General features: G+C 45.5%; 2 protein-coding genes and 1 long non-coding RNA gene across 4 annotated transcripts in view; 2 read left to right on the plus strand and 1 right to left on the minus strand.

Moving 5' to 3' along the window:
* LOC106609699 (isocitrate dehydrogenase (NAD(+)) 3 catalytic subunit alpha) lies at positions 1 to 9217 on the plus strand. Of its 2 annotated transcripts, none has more exons than XM_014208669.3 (11): positions 1 to 118; positions 476 to 526; positions 681 to 764; positions 918 to 1032; positions 1953 to 2140; positions 5471 to 5604; positions 5972 to 6074; positions 6814 to 6878; positions 7094 to 7178; positions 7446 to 7598; positions 8583 to 9217. In XM_014208669.3, the coding sequence occupies exons 1-11, from the start codon at positions 92 to 94 to the stop codon at positions 8664 to 8666; spliced, it is 1089 nt and encodes a 362-aa protein (XP_014064144.1). In that variant the 5' UTR covers positions 1 to 91; the 3' UTR covers positions 8667 to 9217. The 2 variants fall into 2 exon arrangements, with proteins under 2 accessions (XP_014064144.1, XP_014064145.1); XM_014208670.3 differs by having other exon boundaries at positions 48 to 118; positions 476 to 508.
* On the minus strand, positions 5641 to 9973 carry LOC145859161 (uncharacterized). The gene is made up of 2 exons (XR_014379399.1): positions 9848 to 9973; positions 5641 to 6309 (listed from the first exon to the last, which is right to left on the minus strand). It is a non-coding gene; the product is annotated as an uncharacterized LOC145859161 (long non-coding RNA).
* The window catches only part of LOC106609700 (ras-related protein Rab-8B), a 26359-nt gene continuing 11255 nt past the window's right edge, over positions 9468 to 24571 (plus strand). The window contains exons 1-2 of the mRNA XM_014208671.3: positions 9468 to 9950; positions 22641 to 22701. Coding sequence (XP_014064146.1) covers positions 9827 to 9950; positions 22641 to 22701 — 185 coding nt within the window. The 5' untranslated portion in view covers positions 9468 to 9826. The remainder of the gene's footprint in view (positions 9951 to 22640; positions 22702 to 24571) is intronic.

A 24571-nucleotide genomic window follows, 5' to 3' on the forward strand; every position in this document is an offset into this window, starting at 1 on the left:
GTCCAAGTTTCCTGCGTGATGACGTCACGATTTCCCACCCCGGAAGTCTCGTTAGCGGCAGAGCGGTGTAGCACCACATTAACACAGGAGTATGGCTAGCAACGTGTGGAGGTCAATGGTAAGGAAATGCCGTTTGTCAGCGGAAACATAATCCAATGTAACTTGGCCATGTATTGGATTTATGTTTGTGTAGTGTAAGTTCCTGTTCGAATGACTTTGTTGGTTGTATACTGTTGTTTCCATGGGTTTTCTTTGAGGCCTTTACTGTGTGTCCTTGTCCTGCTACTACCGTAGCGAGCTATGCTATCAACCAACCGCCTTTTATCTGCCTAATGCTTGACAAGTGACATTTCGTGTTTTGTCATTATTTTCTGATTCAGTCACACTAGACTAGATATACAGTGTGTGGATGTTGTTGTGATACATTGTATCTGCGCGGTAGTAATTTAACCTTCCGTTTATTTTCCTCCTTCAGCTCTCTCACGTCGTGGGGGCAAAGAGACCGACGGTATGTTTCAGAAGGGGGGTAAGTCATGGACTGACAAATGGACAAGTCTACACCTGTCTTTTATTAACTTCTCCCTCATTGGCTGAAATGATGTAATTCATGAGCCAGTGTTTAGTGCTCATATGTAATCCCTCTAAAACAGATTTAAAAGGGGTTTGTTTTCTCTTTACAGCTGCAAACGGTTACATTAATTCCTGGGGATGGAATTGGTCCAGAAATATCCGTGGCTGTCATGAAGATTTTTGAGGCTGCTAAGGTAAGCTGGAAAAGCTGTCAAACTCTCACTCACTCACTCACAGCACATTGTAGTGTTAACAGCAGAACATGCCATTTGCATGGAAAGTTTGACAGAACATTGAACACAAGTCCTTTCTGTACCATTCTGTGTCCTCTCTCTACCACCCGTTAGGTTCCCATCCAGTGGGAGGAGAGGAATGTGACAGCTATCCAGGGCCCAGGAGGTAGATGGATGATCCCTCCAGACTGTAAGGAGTCTATGGACAGGACCCTGATCGGGTTAAAAGGTAGGTAGCAGCCACAGAGATCCTATGGAAATCTATGGTACTATGATTGGTCATGGTCATGATGGACATAATGTACTGAAGTCAGCTGGAATAAAGAACGTCATGCAGGCGGCATCATAGGGGAGAGTATGTAGGGTTCATAGGGGAGAGTAGCCTGTGGGCTCATGGGGGGGATAGTGGGCTCATGGGGGGAGATGGTAGCCTGTGGGCTCATGGGGGGGATAGTTGTATGTAGGGTTCATGGGGGATGGTAGCCTATGGGGATAGTAGGGATTGAATGGGACACGGCCTTGATGACAGATGTAGTGGTAACGTGATTGGTAGGTAAACGATGCAGAAAGCCCGTCTAGGGGTCGGCTGGCTGGTGTGAAAGTACATCCCCGTATTCAGTAGACTCAAACGGAAAACGTTTTGCAATGGAAAATTGTAAAAAGTATTTTGTTGTATGTACAGGTAGTCTTTCCCTGTTTGTCTGTTTACTTCCATTTGGTTCCTAATGAACAGTAAACTGGTGTTAAAGGCCCAGTGCTGTCAAATTAGACTTTTCTGTATTTCTTTATACATATATATTTCCACACGGAGGTTGGAACAATACTGTGATGTTTTGAACATGAGGATAATGCCCTTTTAGTGTAAGAGCTGTATTAAATGACTGCCTGCAATGTTGGGGTGGAGTTTAGTCTACCTGGTGACGTGTTGGGGTGGAGTTTAGTCTACCTGGTGACGTCACCTCTCTGCCAATAACAGCTAGTTTTCCGTTTTCCCCTCAACACTCAGACCACTCACAGACAGTCCTGAGAAATTGTTCTTTGCTAAGAAGCAATTTTTTTTTTTTAAGTTGAAAAGGATCACAATGAAATGATTTGTTATTGAGATAAAAAGGTCTGCATTGGACTTTTAACCTCCCCCTCTGTGTGTAGGCCCCCTGAAGACACCCATCGCAGCCGGCCACCCCTCCATGAACCTGTTACTCAGGAAGACCTTTGACCTGTACGCCAACGTGCGTCCCTGTGTGTCCATCGAGGGCTACAAGACCCCCTACACCGACGTGGACCTGGTCACCATCAGAGAGAACACCGAGGGAGAGTACAGCGGAATCGAGCACATAGTAAGTAGCTATGGTTACCAAGGTGACGTTCAGTAGGAGAGAAATGGGACAAAGTTTTGAGTGAAACTGATTTTTCAAATGTGTGGATTTCAAAGTGAATCTGTCATTCTGTAAAATGGCTGCAGCTAACACTGACTACAGAGGGATAGAACACACAGCAGTAGCTACCTCGTATGTTAAAATGGCTGCAGCTAACACTGACTACAGAGGGATAGAACACAGCAATAGCTACCTCGTATGTTTGCTGGAATGTTTGTTCAGGATAATAATTTAATTGGCTGATCCCTCCTACTGACCAGAGGGGTACACTACAAAGCAGGATCAGTGAGTTAGCCAGTTAACTTTGAGAAACAATCAGAAATAACAATGGATTTTTTGGGGGGGGTTAAAGAAAGCTGAACTTCTGTGTTTTAGGTTGTTGAATCATTTAGTCGATGTCCATTTCAAACTGATCTTTCTAAATAAAAAATACAAATTGTTGCGTTAGCTAGCGAACTCCTTGATCCTGCTTTGTAATCAACCCCTCAATGGAATAGTCTTACTACAACAACATGCAGGGATGTGTTCATTCGGTATCAAATGGTACGAAACGCTAGAGAATGTTTTGAAATGGAGGTGAAACAAAACAAGAAGTCCTACCTGAACATGTCCAAGAAGAATGTTCAGGTTATTATTTTTTAATGGCTACGTTGTGCCCTGCTGAACATGACCCAGTGTTTCAACACTTGACTGGGTCCTCTATTAGGGCATCTGGTGTAGATTTCAGAGCAAATGTCAGCACTAAAATGGTTGTGAATGGTTTGTTGGTTTGACAGTGACTGAAAAGTCACGTTAACTGTGATGTGACTACTCCGGTCCGTTGTTTTCAGCTCTTGATAAGCAGCTGTTCAAGGCTGAGAGCTGAGCAGTCTGTATTTTCACTGTGGTGTTGTGTGGAATCCGTGTCCTTGGTTATTGAAACTGTTTTATCTGGGTTGGACAGGGCACATCACACACAGGTGATTGGTTATTCTCCAGATGTTCCTTAGGTAAGCCAGAGGAACAGCAGCTTCACTAACCAGACCACCACCTCAGTCTCTAACCCTAACGTGCCCCAATGTACACTCCCGTTCAAAAGTTTGGGCTCACTTAGAAATGTCCTTGTTTTTTGAATAAAAAGCACTTTTTTTTGTCCATTAAAATAACATCAAATTGATCAGAAATGCAGTGCAGACATTGTTAATGTTGTAAATGACTATTGTAGCTGGAAACGGCTGATTTAAAAAAAAATATATGTATATATATATATCAATTATTTTTTAATGGAATATCTGCATAGGTGTAGAGGCCCATTATCAGCAACCATCACTCCTGTGCTCCAATGGCACGTTGTGTTTGCCTTTTAAAATGATAAACTTGGATTAGCTAATTGATCATTAGAAAACCCTTTTGCAATTGTTAGAACAGCTGAAAACTGTTGTCCTGGTTAAAGAAGCAATAAAACTGGCCTTTAGACTAGTTGAGTATCTGGAGCATCAGCATTTGTGGGTTCGATTACAGGCTCAAAATGGCCAGAAACACAACTTTCTTCTGAAACTAGTCAGTCTATTCTTGTTCTGAGAAATGAAGGCTATTCCATGTGAGAAATTGCCAAGAAACTGAAGATCTTGTACAACGCTGTGTACTACTCCCTTCACAGAACAGCGCAAACTGTCTCTAACCAGAATAAAAGAGGAGTGGGAGGCCCCGGTGCACAACTGAGCAAGAGTACGTTAGTGTCTAGTTTGAGAAACTGACGCATCACAAGTCCTCAACTGGCAGCTTCATTAAATGGTACCCGCAAAACACCAGTCTCAACGTCAAAAGTGAAGAGGCGATTCTGGGATGCTGGCCTTCTAGGCAGAGTTGCAAAGAAAAGGCCAAATCTGACTGGCCAATAAAAATAAAAGATTAAGATCGGCAAAAGAACACACTGGACAGAGGACGATTGAAACAAAGTGTTATGAACAGACAAATCTAAGTTTGAGGTGTTCGGATCACAAAGAAGAACATTCGTGAGACGCAGAAAAAATGAAAAGATTCTGGAGGAGTGCTTGACGCCATCTGTCAAGCATGGTGGAGGCAATGTGATGGTCTGGGGGTGCTTTGGTAGTGGTAAAGTGGGAGATTTGTACAGAGTAAAAGGGATCTTGAAGGTAGGATATCACCCCATTTTTGCAACGACATGCCATACCCTGTGGGCGGCACTTAATTGGAGCCAGTTTACTCCTACAACAGGACAATGACCCAAAGCACAGCTCCAAACTATGTAAGAACTATTTAGGGAAGAAGCAGTCAGCTGGTATTCTGTCTATAATGGAGTGGCCAGCACAGTCACCGGATCTCAACCCTATTGAGCTGTTGTGGGAGCAGCTTGATCGTAAGAAGTGCCCATCAAGCCAATCCAATTTGTGGGAGGTGCTTCAGGATGCATGGGCTGAGATCTCTTCAGATTACCTCAACAAATTGACAACTAGAATGCCGAAGGTCTGCAAAGGCTGTAATTGCTGCAAAAGGAGGATTCTTTGACAAAACCATAGTTTGAAAGACACAATTATTATTTGTCAACATCTTGACTATATTTTCTATTCATTTTTCAACTCATTTCATGTATGTTTTCATGGAAAAAACAAGGACATTTCTAAGTGACTCAACTTTTGAACGGTAGTGTATGTTCATAGACTTCTCTCTCCAGTTCTCCTTTTGTTCACTTAGTTTTTTTTCAACTAAATGTATTGTATGTTATTCCTACATATCTGCTATCTTAATTTGATCACTCTGTCGCATAGAATTTTAAGCAGGTACTGCTAACTTGTAGTGTATTCCATGTTTAAAAATGCTTCTAAAGTTTGTCATTTCCAATTTCAGACTTGATTTGCCCAAATGAAAAATATATCTAAACTTAAACATTTCCATTTTATTAATAATAATCCACATAATTTATTGTTGCTGCAGGATTACTTTCCTGTTGTGAAACTGGTCAAATTTAAGATGGCACATCTGGAATTTGTTGATGTCACTTCCTTTACGGTGAAATCCTATTGTATGTAGTTGTCACCTCAGGCTGAGAGTACTTTTTGTTCCTCCACTCACGGTGATGTTATGAATACCTTTTCATGCGTCTTCTCTTCCAGTTTCATTGTTCCAATTCAATTGTTTTTTAAAGTCGCTCAGTTCTCTTTCCCAGTTGTTACTGTCCCTCAAAACATTTTATGACCTAAAGTAGATCACTGATTCAAAATATTTGATTCTGTATGATTAAGTCATCTATTGTTTGATTTAGGCTAAGGTGCTTGTCCTCTTCTCTTGTAGATTGTTGATGGCGTAGTTCAGAGCATCAAACTCATCACTGAAGACGCCAGTCGCCGTATCGCTGAGTATGCCTTTGAGTATGCAAGAAACAACCAAAGAAACAGTGTCACAGCCGTTCACAAAGCCAACATCATGTAAGTCTAGAGCTCCACAATCAAATAGGCTGTGGGTTCTTAGAAATTGTCCATTTTTATTGTGCAGTTGGGGATCATTTCAAAATGAGAAGCAAATATCGACTAAATGTATCATCACCATGGGTCAATTACAAGTCAAACAGAATAAGATATTAAATGTTATTGGTCACATACACATATTTAACAGATGTTATCGCAGGTGGAGTGAAATGCTTATGTTCTACAAGTGCAATAATGCCAAGCAATACAAAACGATACGCACAAATAAACATGTATTTAAGAAAGAAAGAAAATATCAGAATGAGCACATCAATGACACCAATATTCAGGCATTAAACTAACGTGCCTGGTGTTTTGATGTGACCAGGAGGATGTCAGATGGGCTGTTCCTGAGGAAATGCAGAGAGGTGGCTGAACACTTCAAGGACATCAAGTTTACTGAGATGTACCTGGACACAGTGTGTCTCAACGTATGTACACTCCTTTACGCTGTTCTTCCTACGTGACGCTGTTTTGATGCATATCACATTCTCTGTCTAAAGCCTTATTTCCAACTACCGCTTCAGTCGAAAGACCGCTCCCGTCTGCGTGTTTCCGCGCACCTCCCTTTGAAAGGTGACCTTGCGGATGCAGAGATTTGACCATGCCGACGGGAGTGGAAGTTGGATATCGCATCCTTCCGTTGGTGCAGACCTAGCAGATTACCTGGAAGCAGAAGGTAGAAATGGGGCTTAGTCAGGTTCTCATGTTCGAGATGGAAACGGGGATTAGTCAGGTTCGAGATGGAAACTGGGATTAGTCAGGTTCGAGATGGAAACGGGGATTAGTCAGGTTCGAGATGGAAACGGGGATTAGTCAGGTTCTCATGTTCGAGATGGAAACGGATTATTCAGGTTCTCATGTTCGAGATGGAAATGGGGATTAGTCAGGTTCTCATGTTAGAGATGGAAACGGGGATTAGTCAGGTTCTCATGTTCGAGATGGAAATGGGGATTAGTCAGGTTCTCATGTTCGAGATGGAAATGGGGATTAGTCAGGTTCTCATGTTCGAGATGGAAACGGGGATTAGTCAGGTTCTCATGTTCGAGATGGAAACGGGGATTAGTCAGGTTCTCTTGTTGGAGATGGAAACGGGGCTTAATCAGGGTCTCTTGTTGGAGCGGTAGATGGAAACGGGGATTAATCAGGTTGTCATGGTGAATGTTTCAGATGGTGCAAGATCCCACCCAGTTTGACGTCCTGGTGATGCCCAACCTGTATGGTGACATTCTCAGGTCAGTTACTATTTATTTGCATGTATCTATATTAATTCATCGCTATTGAATGCAATTTGTTTAAGCTATTAATTCAAACATTAATAGCTTAGCAGAGTTTGGTCTTATTGGGCCTAATACTGGCTTTCATTTGTGTTGCGCTAATGTGACTAGATGATTCTGCTAACTAAAGGCTGTGGCTACTACTACAGATAGGTGTGTGTCATGTATTGCAGTGATCTGTGTGCTGGACTTATCGGAGGTCTGGGAGTCACTCCTAGTGGAAACATTGGTGCGAATGGAGTCGCCATTTTTGAATCGGTTTGTCTTGCTGTTTTATAATCTGAATATGTTTAGCTACTCTCAACTGTTTGATGAAACGCAAGGCTTCTTGTCCTGTAAACAGTCTATTGTGCAATAACTAAACATGTTTGTTTTGTTAGACTTCCCACTCTTTCAGCAAAACAATAATACAAGACGTCATACATTTCAATAAGTTGTCCGTTTCTAATGGCTGTACGGAAGCTTGTTCCAGTGTTGAGAGTAGTAGACGTTTTAACGTTGTCCCTCTACCCCTGTGGTATCCAGGTCCATGGGACGGCCCCCGACATAGCCGGTCTGGACATGGCCAACCCTACAGCTCTGCTGCTCAGTGCTGTGATGATGCTGCGTCACATGGGCATGCACGACTACGGCAAGAAGATCGAGACGGCCTGCTTCGACACCATCAGAGACAAGAAGGTGGCTAGTTGGGTTTTTATTACCCCCCCAATAACCATCAGACTAGAAGGGGGCTAGTTGGGTTTTTATTACCCCCCCCCCCCCCAATAACCATCAGAGACTAGAAGGGGGCTAGTTGGGTTTTTATTACCCCCCCAAAAACCATCAGAGACAAGAAGGTGGCTAGTTGGGTTTTTATTACCCCCCCAATAACCATCAGAGACTAGAAGGGGGCTAGTTGGGTTTTTATTACCCCCCCAATAACCATCAGAGACTAGAAGGGGGCTAGTTGGGTTTTTATTACCCCCCCAATAACCATCAGAGACTAGAAGGGGGCTAGTTGGGTTTTTATTACCCCCCCAATAACCATCAGAGACTAGAAGGGGGCTAGTTGGGTTTTTATTACCCCCCCCAATAACCATCAGAGACTAGAAGGGGGCTAGTTGGGTTTTTATTACCCCCACCAATAACCATCAGAGACTAGAAGGGGGCTAGTTGGGTTTTTATTACCCCCCCAATAACCATCAGAGACTAGAAGGGGGCTAGTTGGGTTTTTATTACCCCCCCAATAACCATCAGAGACTAGAAGGGGGCTAGTTGGGTTTTTATTACCCCCCCCCAATAACCATCAGAGACTAGAAGGGGGCTAGTTGGGTTTTTATTACCCCCAATAGTGGCTATTGTGCCTCTTGCGTATCGGTGCCGGAATACATTACGAAGTGGAGGTGCCCGGGGAGAAGTAGTAGTACTTCCTTGTTCTTGGAGGACCGCTCAGAGAGTCTGCTCTCTTCTATCCGATGCCAGATGATATGGTGGATGTTGGGCTAGTTGGTTTATAATATGTTGGCTCCCCTGGACACCACACCTCCTTCTGGGTGCCAATGCTCTTTATGGATTTTTCTGTAGATTTTAACATGACAGATTTTTGTTCAGTTGGTCATTGTATGCAAAATCTGCTTTGGCTTTTCAATGAATTGATTGGGCTGTTTTTCTATCCTCTCCCAGGTGCTGACCGGGGACCTTGGTGGGCAGTCGAAGTGCTCAGAGTTTACAGAGGAGATCTGCCGTAGAGTGCGAGACATGGACTGAAAACGACGACTGTTGATTTCTGAAGACTTCATAATATTTCAACCGCTGCTTTGAACTTACTCCTAAAGACTCTGGGGGCGTTCCAGGTTGTCAGTACTGCAGTTACGATGCAGCAGCATATCTTAGATTACTATATTATATTTATGTAGGTTCCTGAGAAGGGACAATTCTCCAGGTTTTCTAGAAATTCGATAATTTGTGCAGTGTGACTGCAATAAATCACGACCTGGAACGCGCCCTATATGAATGGGTATTCACTCTTAAGGTGTATTTAAGCACAATTTTACTCACATGATCATTTTATGGGGCAAACTTCCCCAAAGTTATACTTGCCTCTATACTACGTGTTGTCCGGCAGTGGTTCTGATCTTTGCTATTTTTTTTTTTTTTAACGGTAAATGTAATGCTAACAGCTTCAATGTATTCTATTTATTGTTACCAATCGGGTTCCTGTGCATGAATGGATTGTAATTGTACCAGTGTATCATGTCATTTCGCTCTTTTCTGTTTCGAGATCCTTACGTGAAAACTTGATTACATGACTTAAAGCCTGACGTCTCATTCTTCCTGTTAACAGGTACAGTGTATTGTTATTGCAGAGCAAGTTGGATTAATTTTCACCGGGATTAGATTACTTATTATCTAAATCAGCCATTTGTGTTTATGGAAGGGTCACTTTGACCTACATAATATCGTTAAACATTTGTCAGCTGGTTCAGCCTGCATCCTCAGTGTGCAGTATTACTACCAATCTGGCAACCCAGATGAGAGGACGCTTCCGGTTGTCACTTGTTGCCAAAGACAAAATAGGCTATGTAAAATATGAAAACAAAAAGTAGCGGTTTGGTCTTAAGCATAAGGTTTTTAGTGTGGGTTAGGTTTAAAATCAGATTTTTAAGAGACATTTTGAGAAATAGTCCAGGGTTTAGCAATAATTCTGACTTTGTGGCTGTGGTAACCAGTGACTAGGTTCCTAGCGTCTGTTCCGCCTATTCTGTGTAGCGTCATTAAACTAACGCCTTATCGTTGTCCCTGTACTGTTACTGTATGGTTAGTTAGTGTAACGGAGAGGTGTAGTCAGCAGCGGATACCTACAAAACTGTTTGCTACGCTCCAGACATTCAATCAAATTTCGGGAAGAAAGAAGCGAGGGTGGAGAGATGGCGAAAACCTATGATTACCTTTTTAAATTGCTACTCATCGGGGACAGCGGTGTCGGCAAGACATGTCTCCTCTTCCGATTCAGCGAAGATGCGTTCAACACTACCTTCATATCAACAATAGGTCCGTTTCTCTTTCTAAAATTGAGTGGGTTTGAGGATGTTCAGCATGCTGCTGAATATGCTACATTACATATGATTCTCTACTGTATGCTGTTGACACTTAGTGGAACGAATTCGCGACAGGAAACGGGCCTAGAAGCGTCACATCGTGTGCCAATTCAGATATAGTAAAGGGTTTTGTTACATTGAAGATCTCTCATGTTTTATACTGTAGGCCTGGTTGTATCACCCTGCTAACTTTGTATTTGTAAGCTAAGCTGCCATCTATTTTCATGGGCTCATAATTGTGACCTGTTTGCTGTCAGACAGTTTGGTTGGCAGCTGTAAGGGGGCTCATGCATGACACTGACAGTATTTCTGACCAGGGCTTTAGTTTTATCAGACAAAGAACATAACGTTATACAGGTAACTGCCAAAATAATGGAAACACGAGTAAATGAGGGATACAAAGTATATTGAAACACAGGTGTGTTTCCGGTGTTAATTAAGCAATTAACTATCCATTATGCTTAGGGTCATGTATGATAATGCTGGGCAGGCCATTATTTTGGCTACCATGGCTATGCCCCTATAGGATAACGATGCCCCCATCCACAGGGCAGGAGTCGTCACTGAATGGTTCGATGAGTATGAAAACGATGTAAACCATAAGCTATGGCCGTTTCAGTCACCAGATCTGAACCCAACTGAGCACTTCTGGGAGATTCTGGAGTGGAGCCTGAGACAGCGTTTTCCACCACCATCAACAAAACACCAAATGATGGAGTTTCTGGTGGAAGACTGGTGTCACATCCCTCCAATAGAGTTCCAGACACTTGTAGAATCTATGACAAGGTGCATTGAAGCCGTTCTGACTGGTGGAGACCCAATGCCCCGTTAAGACACTTAATGTTGGTGTTTCCTGTATTTTGGCAGTTACCTGTAGTTATTGTCTGTCCTAAATGTCCATGTGTTTTAGACGTGTCTGTATTCTGGGGGTGTAAATGGACCCTAACTGGAGGTGACATATGTATTTTTACCCCAGGAGTAGTTTGACTAGGTGGGTTTACCAGGTGTATTTCTCCACAGAGAGAGACACACCACTATGGTTATGTTGGGGGGGGGGGTCTTGTGTTATTAGAAATCCTCATTTGACATGACAGTTAGACTTTCAGTTTGAGTGTGAAATGGGAAACCCCTTCACTGCTCCTTGACGTTCAGTTACCTTTGGGTGGGTGGAGTGTTCATCGTATGTACTTACATCTCAACGATGATCAATTGGAAAAGCACCCAGGTTATGTTTATGACACACAGGTTCAGAGAGAGCACACATTTTATACTTTCCCCCTTGTAAATAATCTGAGTGTACATCACACACACACACACACACACACGTAAAGGACACATGCTGCTTGCTAAGCGAGTACCACTTTCTCCCGATTCGGCCCATACCTGGTGAGAACTCAGGAAGCGTCTTATCGTTCGGCGCCACGCAAAAAGCGAGCTGGCACAAGGGGAGACACTTCAGACTGAGTAGTAGGTTTCACACATCCCCATGTGCCACACACACACAAACCCCTGTAAGTGTGGAACAACACTTTTATGAACGTTCGACATCACTTCCTACTCTGTTTTGAAAACTAAGTCACCATTACTACCAAACAACTGATCCTCATTGGTCGTCGTCATTCATCAAAACGTTAGTCTGTATTGTTTGTGAACTAGGCCAACAGAAAGAAAGCAGCAGTTGTTTGGTCTCACTCTCCTTGTTAATGAAGTGAATGCTACCAGCTCTGAGGTCATTCCTGTGTGTAGAATAGAATGCCAGGAAGGTGTTCATTACTTCACACTGGGCCTACGTCCCAAATGACGCGCTATTCCCTTTTATAGTGCACTACTTCTGACTGGAGTACTGTATGGCTCTGGTCAAAAGTAGTGCACTGTGTAGGCCATTTGGGACGCAGCCTGGGTCTGCTCTAAGGCTCACCCTGGGACTCTTGAATAGAATAGAAACAACATCAACATGGAGCTTTGGGACTCTGTTGAATAGAAACAACATCAACATGGAGCTTTGGGACTCTGTTGAATAGAAACAACATCAACATGGAGCTTTGGGACTCTGTTGAATAGAAACAACATCAACATGGAGCTTTGGGACTCTGTTGAATAGAAACAACATCAACATGGAGCTTTGGGACTCTGTTGAATAGAAACAACATCAACATGGAGCTTTGGGACTCTGTTGAATAGAAACAACATCAACATGGAGCTTTGGGACTCTGTTGAATAGAAACAACATCAACATGGAGCTTTGGGACTCTGTTGAATAGAAACAACATCAACATGGAGCTTTGGGACTCTGTTGAATAGAAACAACATCAACATGGAGCTTTGGGACTCTGTTGAATAGAAACAACATCAACATGGAGCTTTGGGACTCTGTTGAATAGAAACAACATCAACATGGAGCTTTGGGACTCTGTTGAATAGAAACAACATCAACATGGAGCTTTGGGACTCTGTTGAATAGAAACAACATCAACATGGAGCTTTGGGACTCTGTTGAATAGAAACAACATCAACATGGAGCTTTGGGACTCTGTTGAATAGAAACAACAGCTTTTTAACTGTTGTTAGGTCCCAAATTAGAATTTAGCGAGGCGATCTGTTTAAGATTGCTCGATTAAATGTTTTAAATTCTGTAGAGTTTTGTTTTGTTTTAAATTCTATACATTTTGTAGAGTCATATAGATATATTATTCAGCTTTTCTCATCAATCCCTACTTTCTGTCACAGAGTAATATAGAAAGTTGCACTACCCCTGGAATACACTATATATACAAACACGTATGTGGACACCCCTTCAAATTCGTGGATTCGTCTATTTCAGCCACATCCATTGCTGACGTGTATAAAATCGAGGCTCGTTAGTTCCAGTGAAGGGAAATCATAACACTACAGCATACAATGACATTGTAGACGATTCTGTGCTTCCAACTTTGTGGCAACAATTTAGGGAAGGCCCTTTCCTGTTTCAGCATGACAATACCCCCGTGCATAAAGCGAGGTATACAGCGAGGTTTGTCGAAATCTGTGTGGAAGAACTTGACTGGCCTGCATAGGGGCCTGAACTCAACCCCAACGAACACCTTTCAGATGAATTGGAACGCCGACTGCGAGCCAGGCCTAATCGCCCAATATCAGTGCCCCGATCTCACTAATGCTCTTATCGCTGAATGGAAGCAAGTCCCCGCAGCAATGTTCCAACATCTAGTGGGAAGCCTTCCCAGAAGAGTGGAGGCTGTTATAGCATCAAAGGGGGGACCAACTCCATTTTAATGCCCATGATTTTAGAATGAGATGTTGGACGAACAGCTGTCCACATACATTTAGTCATATAGTTTAGCTAAGACACTTCAGCCAGTTTGCTGTTTAGTCTGTCATGGCAACATATTTGCCAAAGTTAGCCTGTTCCCCTACTCCCCCCTAAGCCAGTTCAAGAGAGAAAGTTCAGAAGTTACAAGTGTCTTAATTGATTCGGGCTACTGAGTGACAGAACTAGATGGCTAGAATCTACTGCTAGGACTAGGTTAGTCTGTGTCTGAATTGACAGCCCTGAGGGCCCTGGTCAAAAGTAGTGCACAATTTAGGGAATAGGGTGCCGTAGGGCCCTGGTCAAAAGTAGTGCACTATATAGGGAATAGGGTGCCATTTTAGACAAGACCTGTGTTTTTCACCTCCACAGTTCCCAACATAACAACCTCTTCAGCCTGTCACTCTTCCACCACTCTCAGACCTCCTGTCTGCATCCCTTCAGCCTGTCACTCATCCACCACTCTCCTGTCTGTCTGCATCCCTTCAGCCTGTCATTCTTCCACCACTCTCCTGTCTGTCTGCATCCCTTCAGCCTGTCACTCGTCCACCACTCTCCTGTCTGTCTGCATCCCTTCAGCCTGTCACCCATCCACCACTCTCCTGTCTGTCTGCATCCCTTCAGCCTGTCACCCATCCACCACTCTCCTGTCTGTCTGCATCCCTTCAGCCTGTCACTCGTCCACCACTCTCAGACCACCTGTCTGTCTGCATCCCTTCAGCCTGTCACTCATCCACCACTCTCAGACCACCTGTCTGTCTGCATCCCTTCAGCCTGTCACTCGTCCACCACTCTCAGACCACCTGTCTGTCTGCATCCCTTCAGCCTGTCACTCGTCCACCACTCTCCTGTCTGTCTGCATCCCTTCAGCCTGTCACTCGTCCACCACTCTCCTGTCTGTCTGCATCCCTTCAGCCTGTCACTAGTCCACCACTCTCAGACCTCCTGTCTGTCTGCATCCTTTCAGCCTGTCACTCTTCCACCACTCTCCTGTCTGTCTGCATCCCTTCAGCCTGTCACTAGTCCACCACTCTCAGACCACCTGTCTGTCTGCATCCCTTCAGCCTGTCACTCGTCCACCATTCTCAGACCTCCTGCCTGCCTGGTTGCGTTCCAATTGGCACCCTATTTCCTATATAGTGCACTACTTTTGACCAGGACCTATAGGACTGGTTAAAAGTAGTGCACTAGGGAGTAGGGGGCCATTTGGATTGCCCTCCTGTGTTTCCTGTGCGTCACGAAGGACAAGGTTGTTGAATTGTTTCAGTCCAGTTGGTGGGAGCGTCGCGCGAAGCGGCGAGGAGAATCTTCCTGAATGAAACAGGAAGTGAGAAGTGTATATTTTTTTCTCTGAACAGGAAGACACTCGCTCAGAGAGCAGAGAAGAAGCACGTATAGGCCAGCTATACTCTATTCTACAGACACAGCAGCAGTAGTCTAGTTTAACATCAGGTGACCTGGTCTATCCTGTTTCAATTCTGCTGTCTGAAGTGGACACCGTGACAGGTGACATGATGTTGTGTGTGTGAAGCAGCACAGTTCTCTCACTCAGTACAGTTCTGTGATGTTATTACAGTACAGTATGAATGCTGGGAACTGTATAACTAAGATGGTGAATTTCTAATGAGACCCCTACTGTACAGTACTGTATTGGTGTTGGGAATTTAAAGGGTGAATGTGAAATGAGTAGCTCAGCCTGTATACAATGATCTGTAGTAACAGAAGCAGCACTGTCATAACCCTCCTCTGTCTCGTGAGCCATCAGCTGACCAGCTGTTGTATTCAAGGGTGGGGCGTGTGTGTGTGTGTGTGTGTGTGTGTGTGTGTGTGTGTGTGTGTGTGTGTGTGTGTGTGTGTGTGTGTGTGTGTGTGTGTGTGTGTGTGTGTGTACGTACATACGCTGTGTATCTTCCATCCGTGTGTCACTCACATCTCTTCCTGTGTGTGAGGCCTGAGCAGAGAGGTCAGTGAACTGAGGGTGGGCCCCGCTGCAGGCTTCCCTAATCACCACCACTAACCAGCCCCCGCTGGCCAGGCTCTGGTTCCTCTTCCTGGACACAAGTGACTGGCTGAGAGGGGAAGGGCCGTGTTGGAACCAGCACAGAGGGGGGGAAAAGGAAAAGTCTCCTCTCTCTCACTCTGACATACTGACTGACTGCCAGTAACCCCACGCAGTACAGAGCCACCGATGCATCTCCTTCCATTCCTTTGCAGGCCCCAGCAGAATGCTCCAACCACCAACCAGCCTCCTTCAAAACAACGGAAGTTGAATCACAGCCATTGGAATTCACCCACTGTCAAGTGAATTCACCAACTAGAGAATTCTTTCATTGTTGTGACTTTTTCTGTCAGTACTTCTGGCGGGAGGACAGTTACTTCAGTTTTTCTTCTGTTTCAGTCATTTTATTACAGTAAATATGGTTGAAGAAGATTTCATGAAGATAGTTAAGAAAGGCCCCTATATGGTATTTAGAGGACAGCTTGGAAAGGAAACAAAGCCAGCTGCCGTATCGTCCGTATCCTGAAGTTCTTGGATTAGAGGTTTTTTCCCTGTAGAGGCAGGAAGGGAAGTCTGTGTAGTTACGGCCCTGCTACGGTATAGCCATCGGGCGTCCGGCATTGCCATCAACCGTTCAGCAAATACTTCCTTTGAAATCAATGAAAGATGCTTCGCTGTGTTGTGCTCGCATTGTGTCACGTCCAATGGAAGCGTCCAAGCTCAATAATCGGCGAGGTTCAATTCTCGTTGGCTGACGCCCGTTCATTCTGTCCTCCACTAGACACCACTGGTTATGTCCTCCACTAGACCCCACTGGTTATGTCCTCCGCTAGACACCACTGGTTATGTCCTCCACTAATCACCACTGGTTATGTCCTCCACTAGACACCACTGGTTATGTCCTCCACTAGACACCACTGGTTATGTCCTCCACTAGACACCACTGGTTATGTCCTCCACTCGTCACCACTGGTTATGTCCTCCACTAGACACCACTGGTTATGTTCTCCACTAGACACCACTGGTTATGTCCTCCACTCGTCACCACTGGTTATGTCCTCCACTAGACACCACTGGTTATGTCCTCCACTAGACACCACTGGTTATGTCCTCCACTAGTCACCACTGGTTATGTCCTCCACTCGTCACCACTGGTTATGTCCTCCACTAGACGCCACCGGTTACGGCCTCCTGGATGAATATGGTGCAGTAGAGGGACTAGAATAATGATGCTTTCCTCTCTCCTCTTCTCCCTTTCTCCTCCTCTCCTCCTTTCCCTCTCCTCTCCTCCTCTGCTCCTTTCCTCTTCCTCTCTCCTCTGCTCCTCTTTTCCCCCTCTCCTCTGCTCCTCTCCTCCTCTCCTCTTCCTCTCTCCTCTGCTCCTCTCTTCCCCTCTCCTCTGCTCCTCTCCTGCTTTCCTCTTCCCCTCTCCTCTTCCTCTGCTCCTCTTCTCCTCTCCTCCTCTCCTCCTCTCCTTTGCTCCTCTCCTTTGCTCCTCTCCTTCTCTCCTTTTCTCCTTTGCTCCTCTCTCCTCTTCCCCTCCTCTCCTCTCCTCTCCTCAGGTAGAACATCACATTGACACAGCGCCGATGGCATAGCAACTCAACGTGTGTAGTGGAGCTGCAGAGTTAGTTAGCGAGCAGCACTGTCCCAGAAGTGGCTCTTGTAAAGTCCCTGTATAAACCCTAGGATACACACCAGTTTCTCTAGATCAGGAATGTGGCATCCTTGTCTTGCACTTACTAAAAGTAGTAGGCTATTAAACCTACAGAAAGCATTTGAAACTCTAGCCTGCAGCAGAGGACTGTAACAGAAGACATGTCTCATTTGCTACGTAGACAACTTTTATTCAAATCAATTGAGTTTTATGTTTTCCCCTGAGGGACAAACGCTGTAGTATCTGTTTAGTATCTGGTGTAATAGTGGGTCTGTGTTCCTGGTAGACTGCTCTCTACAACCTGCTGTGCTGCTCTGCTCTCTCACCACTTCCTCTCCTCTCAGTGAGCCTGCCGACCTGCATCACCCTCCATCTGCCCCTGCGTCCTGAATAGCACCCTATTGCCTATTTAGTCAAAGGTAGTGCACTATATAGGGAATAGGTTGCCAGACCTTTATCAAAGCCCCCCAGCTAGCTAGCGCTAGGCTAGCTCATTATGTTTTAATATGAACACTTGTTCCGGGGACAGACTGATAATTGAGCAGGTACCCACGTTCCTCTCATGTTACTGGCTAGTGACGTGTGCTGTCCCTCAGCACTCAATAAGGACTATTCTGATTGGAGCTCGTCTGTCATCAGGTTACAGAAGTACACCATAGCAATCTACTACGTGCCAATAGATTTATACACACAGAACCTCCACTTTTCTAGAAGAGAAACCGTTTGACAGGCCGCTTTTAGAGGATAGTTTTTACCTTGTAGCGCTCTCACTCTCTGTCTGTCTCTCTCTCACTCTCTGTCTCTCTCTCTCTCACTCTGTCTGTCTGTCTCTCTCTCACTCTGTCTGTCTCTCTCTCACTCTGTCTGTCTGTCTGTCTCTCACTCTCTGTCTGTCTCTCACTCTCTGTCTGTCTCTCACTCTCTGTCTGTCTGTCTGTCTGTCTGTCTGTCTGTCTGTCTGTCTGTCTGTCTGTCTGTCTGTCTGTCTGTCTGTCTGTCTGTCTGTCTGTCTGTCTGTCTGTCTGTCTGTCTGTCTGTCTCTCTCTCACTCTCTGTCTGTCTCTCACTCTCTGTCTGTCTGTCTCTCTCTCACTCTCTGTCTGTCTCTCTCTCACTCTGTCTGTCTGTCTGTCTCTCTCTCTCTCACTCTGTCTGTCTATCTCTCTCACTCTGTCTCTGTCTGTCTGTCTCTCTCTCACTCTCTGTCTGTCTCTCACTCTCTGTCTGTCTCTCACTCTCTGTCTGTCTGTCTGTCTGTCTGTCTGTCTCTCTCTCACTCTCTGTCTGTCTCTCACATATGTTATTACCGTCACTAGGGCCATGAAAGTGATAAGATCAGTTCAGTTGTATGGGACAACAGCACCAGCTGCTCTCAGGACAGGCTTTATTTAGCTGTGAGCGGCCACAGTGTATCCAAGGGGGTGAGGTTACCTACCCTGGGCCTGAATGGTCTGTCCTGTTCTACCCTGGGCCTGAATGGTCTGTCCTGTTCTACCCTGGGCCTGAATGGTCTGTCCTGTTCTACCCTGGGCCTGAATGGTCAGTCCTGTGCTACCCTGGGCCTGAATGGTCTGTCCTGTTCTACCCTGGGACTGAATGGTCTGTCCTGTGCTACCCTGGAACTGAATGGTCAGTCCTGTTCTACCCTGGGCCTGAATGGTCTGTCCTGGTCTACCCTGGGCCTGAATGGTCTGTCCTGTTCTACCATGGGCCTGAATGGTCTGTCCTGTACTACCCTGGGCCTGAATGGTCTGTCCTGTTCTACCCTGGGCCTGAATGGTCTGTCCTGTTCTACCTTGGGCCTGAATGGTCTGTCCTGTTCTACCCTGGGCCTGAATGGTCTGTCCTGTTCTACCCTGGGACTGAATGGTCTGTCCTGTGCTACCCTGGGCCTGAATGGTCTGTCCTGTTCTACCCTGGGCCTGAATGGTCTGTCCTGTTCTACCCTGGGACTGAATGGTCTGTCCTGTTCTACCCTGGGATGAATGGTCTGTCCTGCCTACCCTGGGACTGAATTATTTGTCCTGTTCTACCCTGGGACTGAATGGTCTGTCCTGTTCTACCCTGGGCCTGAATTATTTGTCCTGTTCTACTCTTGGCCTGAATGGTCAGTCCTGTCCTACAGTGTGTCTGTAGGTCTACCTGAAGCAGGCCAGGCGGACCTTAACAGTAGTCCACTATAACCCTGGTCAACAGTAGTCCACTATAACCCTGGTCAACAGTAGTCCACTATAACCCTGGTCAACAGTAGTCTACTATAACCCTGGTCAACAGTAGTCTACTATAACCCTGGTCAACAGTAGTCCACTATAACCCCTGGCCCTGGTCAACAGTAGTCCACTATAACCCTGGTCAACAGTAGTCTACTATAACCCCTGGTCAACAGTAGTCCACTATAACTCCTGGTCAACAGTAGTCCACTATAACCCCTGGCCAACAGTAGTCCACTATAACCCCTGGTCAACAGTAGTCCACTATAACCCTGGTCAACAGTAGTCCATTATAACCCCTGGCCCTGGTGAACAGTAGTCCAATATAACCCTGGTCAACAGTAGTCCACTATAACCCCTGGTCAACAGTAGTCCACTATAACCCCTGGTCAACAGTAGTCTACTATAACCCCTGGTCAACAGTAGTCCACTATAACCCCTGGCCCTGGTCAACAGTAGTCCACTATAACCCCTGGTCAACAGTAGTCCACTATAAACCTGGTCAACAGTAGTCCACTATAACCCCTGGCCCTGGTCAACAGTAGTCCACTATAACCCCTGACCCTGGTCAACAGTAGTCTACTATAACCCCTGGTCAACAGTAGTCCACTATAACCCTGGTCAACAGTAGTCCACTATAATCCCTGGCCCTGGTCAACAGTAGTCCACTATAACCCTGGTCAACAGTAGTCCACTATAACCCCTGGTCAACAGTAGTCTACTATAACCCCTGGTCAACAGTAGTCCACTATAAGCCCTGGCCCTGGTGAACAGTAGTCCAATATAACCCTGGTCAACAGTAGTCCACTATAACCCCTGGTCAACAGTAGTCCACTATAACCCCTGGTCAACAGTAGTCTACTATAACCCCTGGTCAACAGTAGTCCACTATAACCCCTGGCCCTGGTCAACAGTAGTCCACTATAACCCCTGGTCAACAGTAGTCCACTATAAACCTGGTCAACAGTAGTCCACTATAACCCCTGGCCCTGGTCAACAGTAGTCCACTATAACCCCTGACCCTGGTCAACAGTAGTCTACTATAACCCCTGGTCAACAGTAGTCCACTATAACCCTGGTCAACAGTAGTCCACTATAATCCCTGGCCCTGGTCAACAGTAGTCCACTATAACCCTGGTCAACAGTAGTCCACTATAACCCCTGGTCAACAGTAGTCTACTATAACCCCTGGTCAACAGTAGTCCACTATAAACCCTGGCCCTGGTCAACAGTAGTCCATTATAACCCCTGGTCAACAGTAGTCCACTATATGCCCTGGCCCTGGTCAACAGTAGTCCACTATAACCCTGGTCAACAGTAGTCTACTATAACCCCTGGTCAACAGTAGTCCACTATAATCCCTGGTAAACAGTAGTCCACTATAACCACTGGTCAACAGTAGTCCACTATAACCCCTACTGCAGGGAAAAGGGGCCTTTTGGGGACGTACCCCAGATCACGATAGATCCTCCTGGACAACTCAGACCTTTACTATGATCAGAGTGACTTCTACACCATGACTCAGACCTTTACTATGATCAGAGTGACTTCTACACCATGACTCAGACCTTTACTATGATCAGAGTGACTTCTACACCATGACTCAGACCTTTACTATGATCAGAGTGACTTCTACACCATGACTCAGACCTTTACTATGATCAGAGTGACTTCTACACCATGACTCAGACCTTTACTATGATCAGAGTGACTTCTACACCATGACTCAGACCTTTACTATGATCAGAGTGACTTCTACACCATGACTCAGACCTTTACTATGATCAGAGTGACTTCTACACCATGACTCAGACCTTTACTATGATCAGAGTGACTTCTACACCATGACTCAGACCTTTACTATGATCAGGGTGACTTCTACACCATGACTCAGACCTTTACTATGATCAGAGTGACTTCTACACCATGACTCAGACCTGTACTATGATCAGAGTGACTTCTACACCATGACTCAGACCTTTACTATGATCAGAGTGACTTCTACACCATGACTGGATGATCTTTACTATGATCAGAGTAACTTCTACACCATGACTGGATTGCTTGGCTCTATTGTGAGGTTTGCTTTGTGGCTTTAAGTCCTTGGATACATCCCCTTGTAGTTAGTGTTTATAGGAATGCTTACCTTCAGTCCTCAAGGCCTGTAATAGTGTTAATAGGAATGCTTACCTTCAGTCCTCAAGGCCTGTAACAGTGTTAATAGGAATGCTTACCTTCAGTCCTCAAGGCCTGTAATAGTGTTAATAGGAATGCTTACCTTCAGTCCTCAAGGCCTGTAACAGTGTTAATAGGAATGCTTACCTTCAGTCCTCAAGGCCTGTAACAGTGTTAATAGGAATGCTTACCTTCAGTCCTCAAGGCCTGTAACAGTGTTAATAGGAATGCTTGCCTTCAGTCCTCAAGGCCTGTAACAGTGTTAATAAGAATGCTTACCTTCAGTCCTCAAGGCCTGTAACAGTGTTAATAGGAATGCTTACCTTCAGTCCTCAGGGCCTGTAACAGTGTTAATAGGAATGCTTGCCTTCAGTCCTCAAGGCCTGTAACAGTGTTAATAGGAATGCTTACCTTCAGTCCTCAAGGCCTGTAACAGTGTTAATAGGAATGCTTACCTTCAGTCCTCAGGGCCTGTAACAGTGTTAATAGGAATGCTTACCTTCAGTCCTCAGGGCCTGTAACAGTGTTAATAGAAATGCTTACCTTCAGTCCTCAAGGCTTGTAACAGTGTTAATAGGAATGCTTACCTTCAGTCCTCAGGGCCTGTAACAGTGTTAATAGGAATGCTTACCTTCAGTCCTCAGGGCCTGTAACAGTGTTAATAGGAATGCTTACCTTCAGTCCTCAAGGCCTGTAACAGTGTTAATAGAAATGCTTACCTTCAGTGCTCAAGGCCTGTAACAGTGTTAATAGGAATGCTTACCTTCAGTCCTCAGGGCCTGTAACAGTGTTAATAGGAATGCTTACCTTCAGTCCTCAAGGCCTGTAACAGTGTTAATAGGAATGCTTACCTTCAGTCCTCAAGGCCTGTAACAGTAACCCCTGGTCAACAGTAGTCCACTATAACTATAACTAACCAGTTAGCTCCCAGCTAGCCCCCAGCCAGCCCCCAGCTAGCACCCAGTTAGCCCCCAGTTAGCCCCCAGTTAGCCCCAGCTAGCCCCCAGTTAGCCCCAAGCTAGCACCCAGTTAGCCCCCAGCTAGCCCCCAGCTAGCCCCAGCTAGCTCCCAGCTAGCCCCCAGCTAGCCCCCAGCTAGCCCCCAGCTAGCCCCCAGTTAGCCCCAGCTAGCCCCCAGCTAGCTCCCAGCTAGCCCCCAGTTAACCCCAGCTAGCCCCCAGTTAACCCCAGCTAGCCCCCAGTTAGCCCCCAGCTAGCTCCCAGCTATCTCCTACCCACTGCCTCAGATGTAGTTTAACACTTTAGAAATGTTTTTCCTCACTTTTTCTCTGATTTCAGGTATTGACTTCAAAATCAGGACGATAGAGTTGGACGGGAAGAAGATAAAGCTCCAGATATGGTGAGTTTGCCTTGCTATTCAGACTCCTAGCTCCAGATATGGTGAGATTGCCTGGCTACCCAGATTGCTAGCTCCAGATATGGTGAGTTTGCCTGGCTACCCAGACTCCTAGCTCCAGATATGGTGAGTTTGCCTGGCTACCCAGACACCTAGCTCTAGATCTGGTGAGTTTGCCTGGCTACCCAGACTCCTTGCTCCAGCCATACGCCACACCCACAGACGTTAGTTTCTTCTCCACAATGAGTCTGGATCTGAGTACCTCCTTGACCCTTCACTGAATGGGAACACATTCAGGGCCGTCTGATTGGTCCAGTAACCGATGGGTTGAGCCAAAACGCACGTGGGTAAAGCCGCGGTTTAAAAGTGTGTAATTGGCTTTGATACTCTGATTGGTTAGAGATGATCCAATCACTGACGACTTTGTTTTGTAGAGTGCCCCTCGTGCCCCTCGTCACAACAAACATCTTCAATAATGGCAGCCTCAGACTAAAGTACGTAGGGGACGACAGAGCAGCGGAATAATTTAGTGTGAGTCGTCAGGTTAATGGTGAGTACCAGTAGGCCACTTGAAGTGTAGTGTTAACTGCCTTGTAGTCAGTGATAGCTTGGAGAGCCTCTATCAGCCCTGAGTGGGTCTGAAGTGTAGTGTTAACTGCCTTGTAGTCAGTGATAGCTTGGAGAGCCTCTATCAGCCCTGAGTGGGTCTGAAGTGTAGTGTTAACTGCCTTGTAGTCAGTGATAGCTTGGAGAGCCTCTATCAGCCCTGAGTGGGTCTGAAGTGTAGTGTTAACTGCCTTGTAGTCAGTGATAGCTTAGTGTTAACTGCCTTGTAGTCAGTGATAGCTTGGAGAGCCTCTATCAGCCCTGAGTGGGTCTGAAGTGTAGTGTTAACTGCCTTGTAGTCAGTGATAGCTTAGTGTTAACTGCCTTGTAGTCAGTGATAGCTTGGAGAGTCTCTATCAGCCCTGTGTGGATATGAAGTGTAGTGTTAACTGCCTTGTAGTCAGTGATAGCTTGGAGATTCTCTATCAGCCCTGAGTGGGTCTGAAGTGTAGTGTTAACTGCCTTGTAGTCAGTGATAGCTTGGAGAGCCTCTATCAGCCCTGAGTGGGTCTGAAGTGTAGTGTTAACTGCCTTGTAGTCAGTGATAGCTTGGAGAGCCTCTATCAGCCCTGAGTGGGTCTGAAGTGTAGTGTTAACTGCCTTGTAGTCAGTGATAGCTTGGAGAGCCTCTATCAGCCCTGAGTGGGTCTGGTGTAGTGTTAACTGCCTTGTAGTCAGTGATAGCTTGGAGAGTGTGCATGCGTGTGTAAGAGTGTTCAGCCGTGTTTGGATGCACACATTTGGCCTGCTTATTCATCCCCTATCCAGGGTAGTCACTCACACAACTATGGTTGTTACGTTGTACTGATGTTGTACTGTCTCTCCCAGGGTAATGTAGTAATGCTGTAGCTACTGCACTATCAACATGGTTGTTACGTTGTACTGTCTCTCCCAGGGTAATGTAGTAATGTTGCAGCTACTGCACTATCAACATGGTTGTTACGTTGTACTGATGTTGTACTGTCTCTCCCAGGGTAATGTAGTAATGCTGTAGCTACTGCACTATCAACATGGTTGTTACGTTGTACTGATGTTGTACTGTCTCTCCCAGGGTAATGTAGTAATGTTGCAGCTACTGCACTATCAACATGGTTGTTACGTTGTACTGTCTCTCCCAGGGTAATGTAGTAATGTTGCAGCTACTGCACTATCAACATGGTTGTTACGTTGTACTGATGTTGTACTGTCTCTCCCAGGGTAATGTAGTAATGTTGCAGCTACTGCACTATCAACATGGTTGTTACGTTGTACTGTCTCTCCCAGGGTA

This window comes from Salmo salar, chromosome 11 (assembly GCF_965601325.2).
Source record: "Salmo salar chromosome 11, fSalSal1, whole genome shotgun sequence".
Classification (NCBI taxonomy): domain Eukaryota; kingdom Metazoa; phylum Chordata; class Actinopteri; order Salmoniformes; family Salmonidae; genus Salmo; species Salmo salar.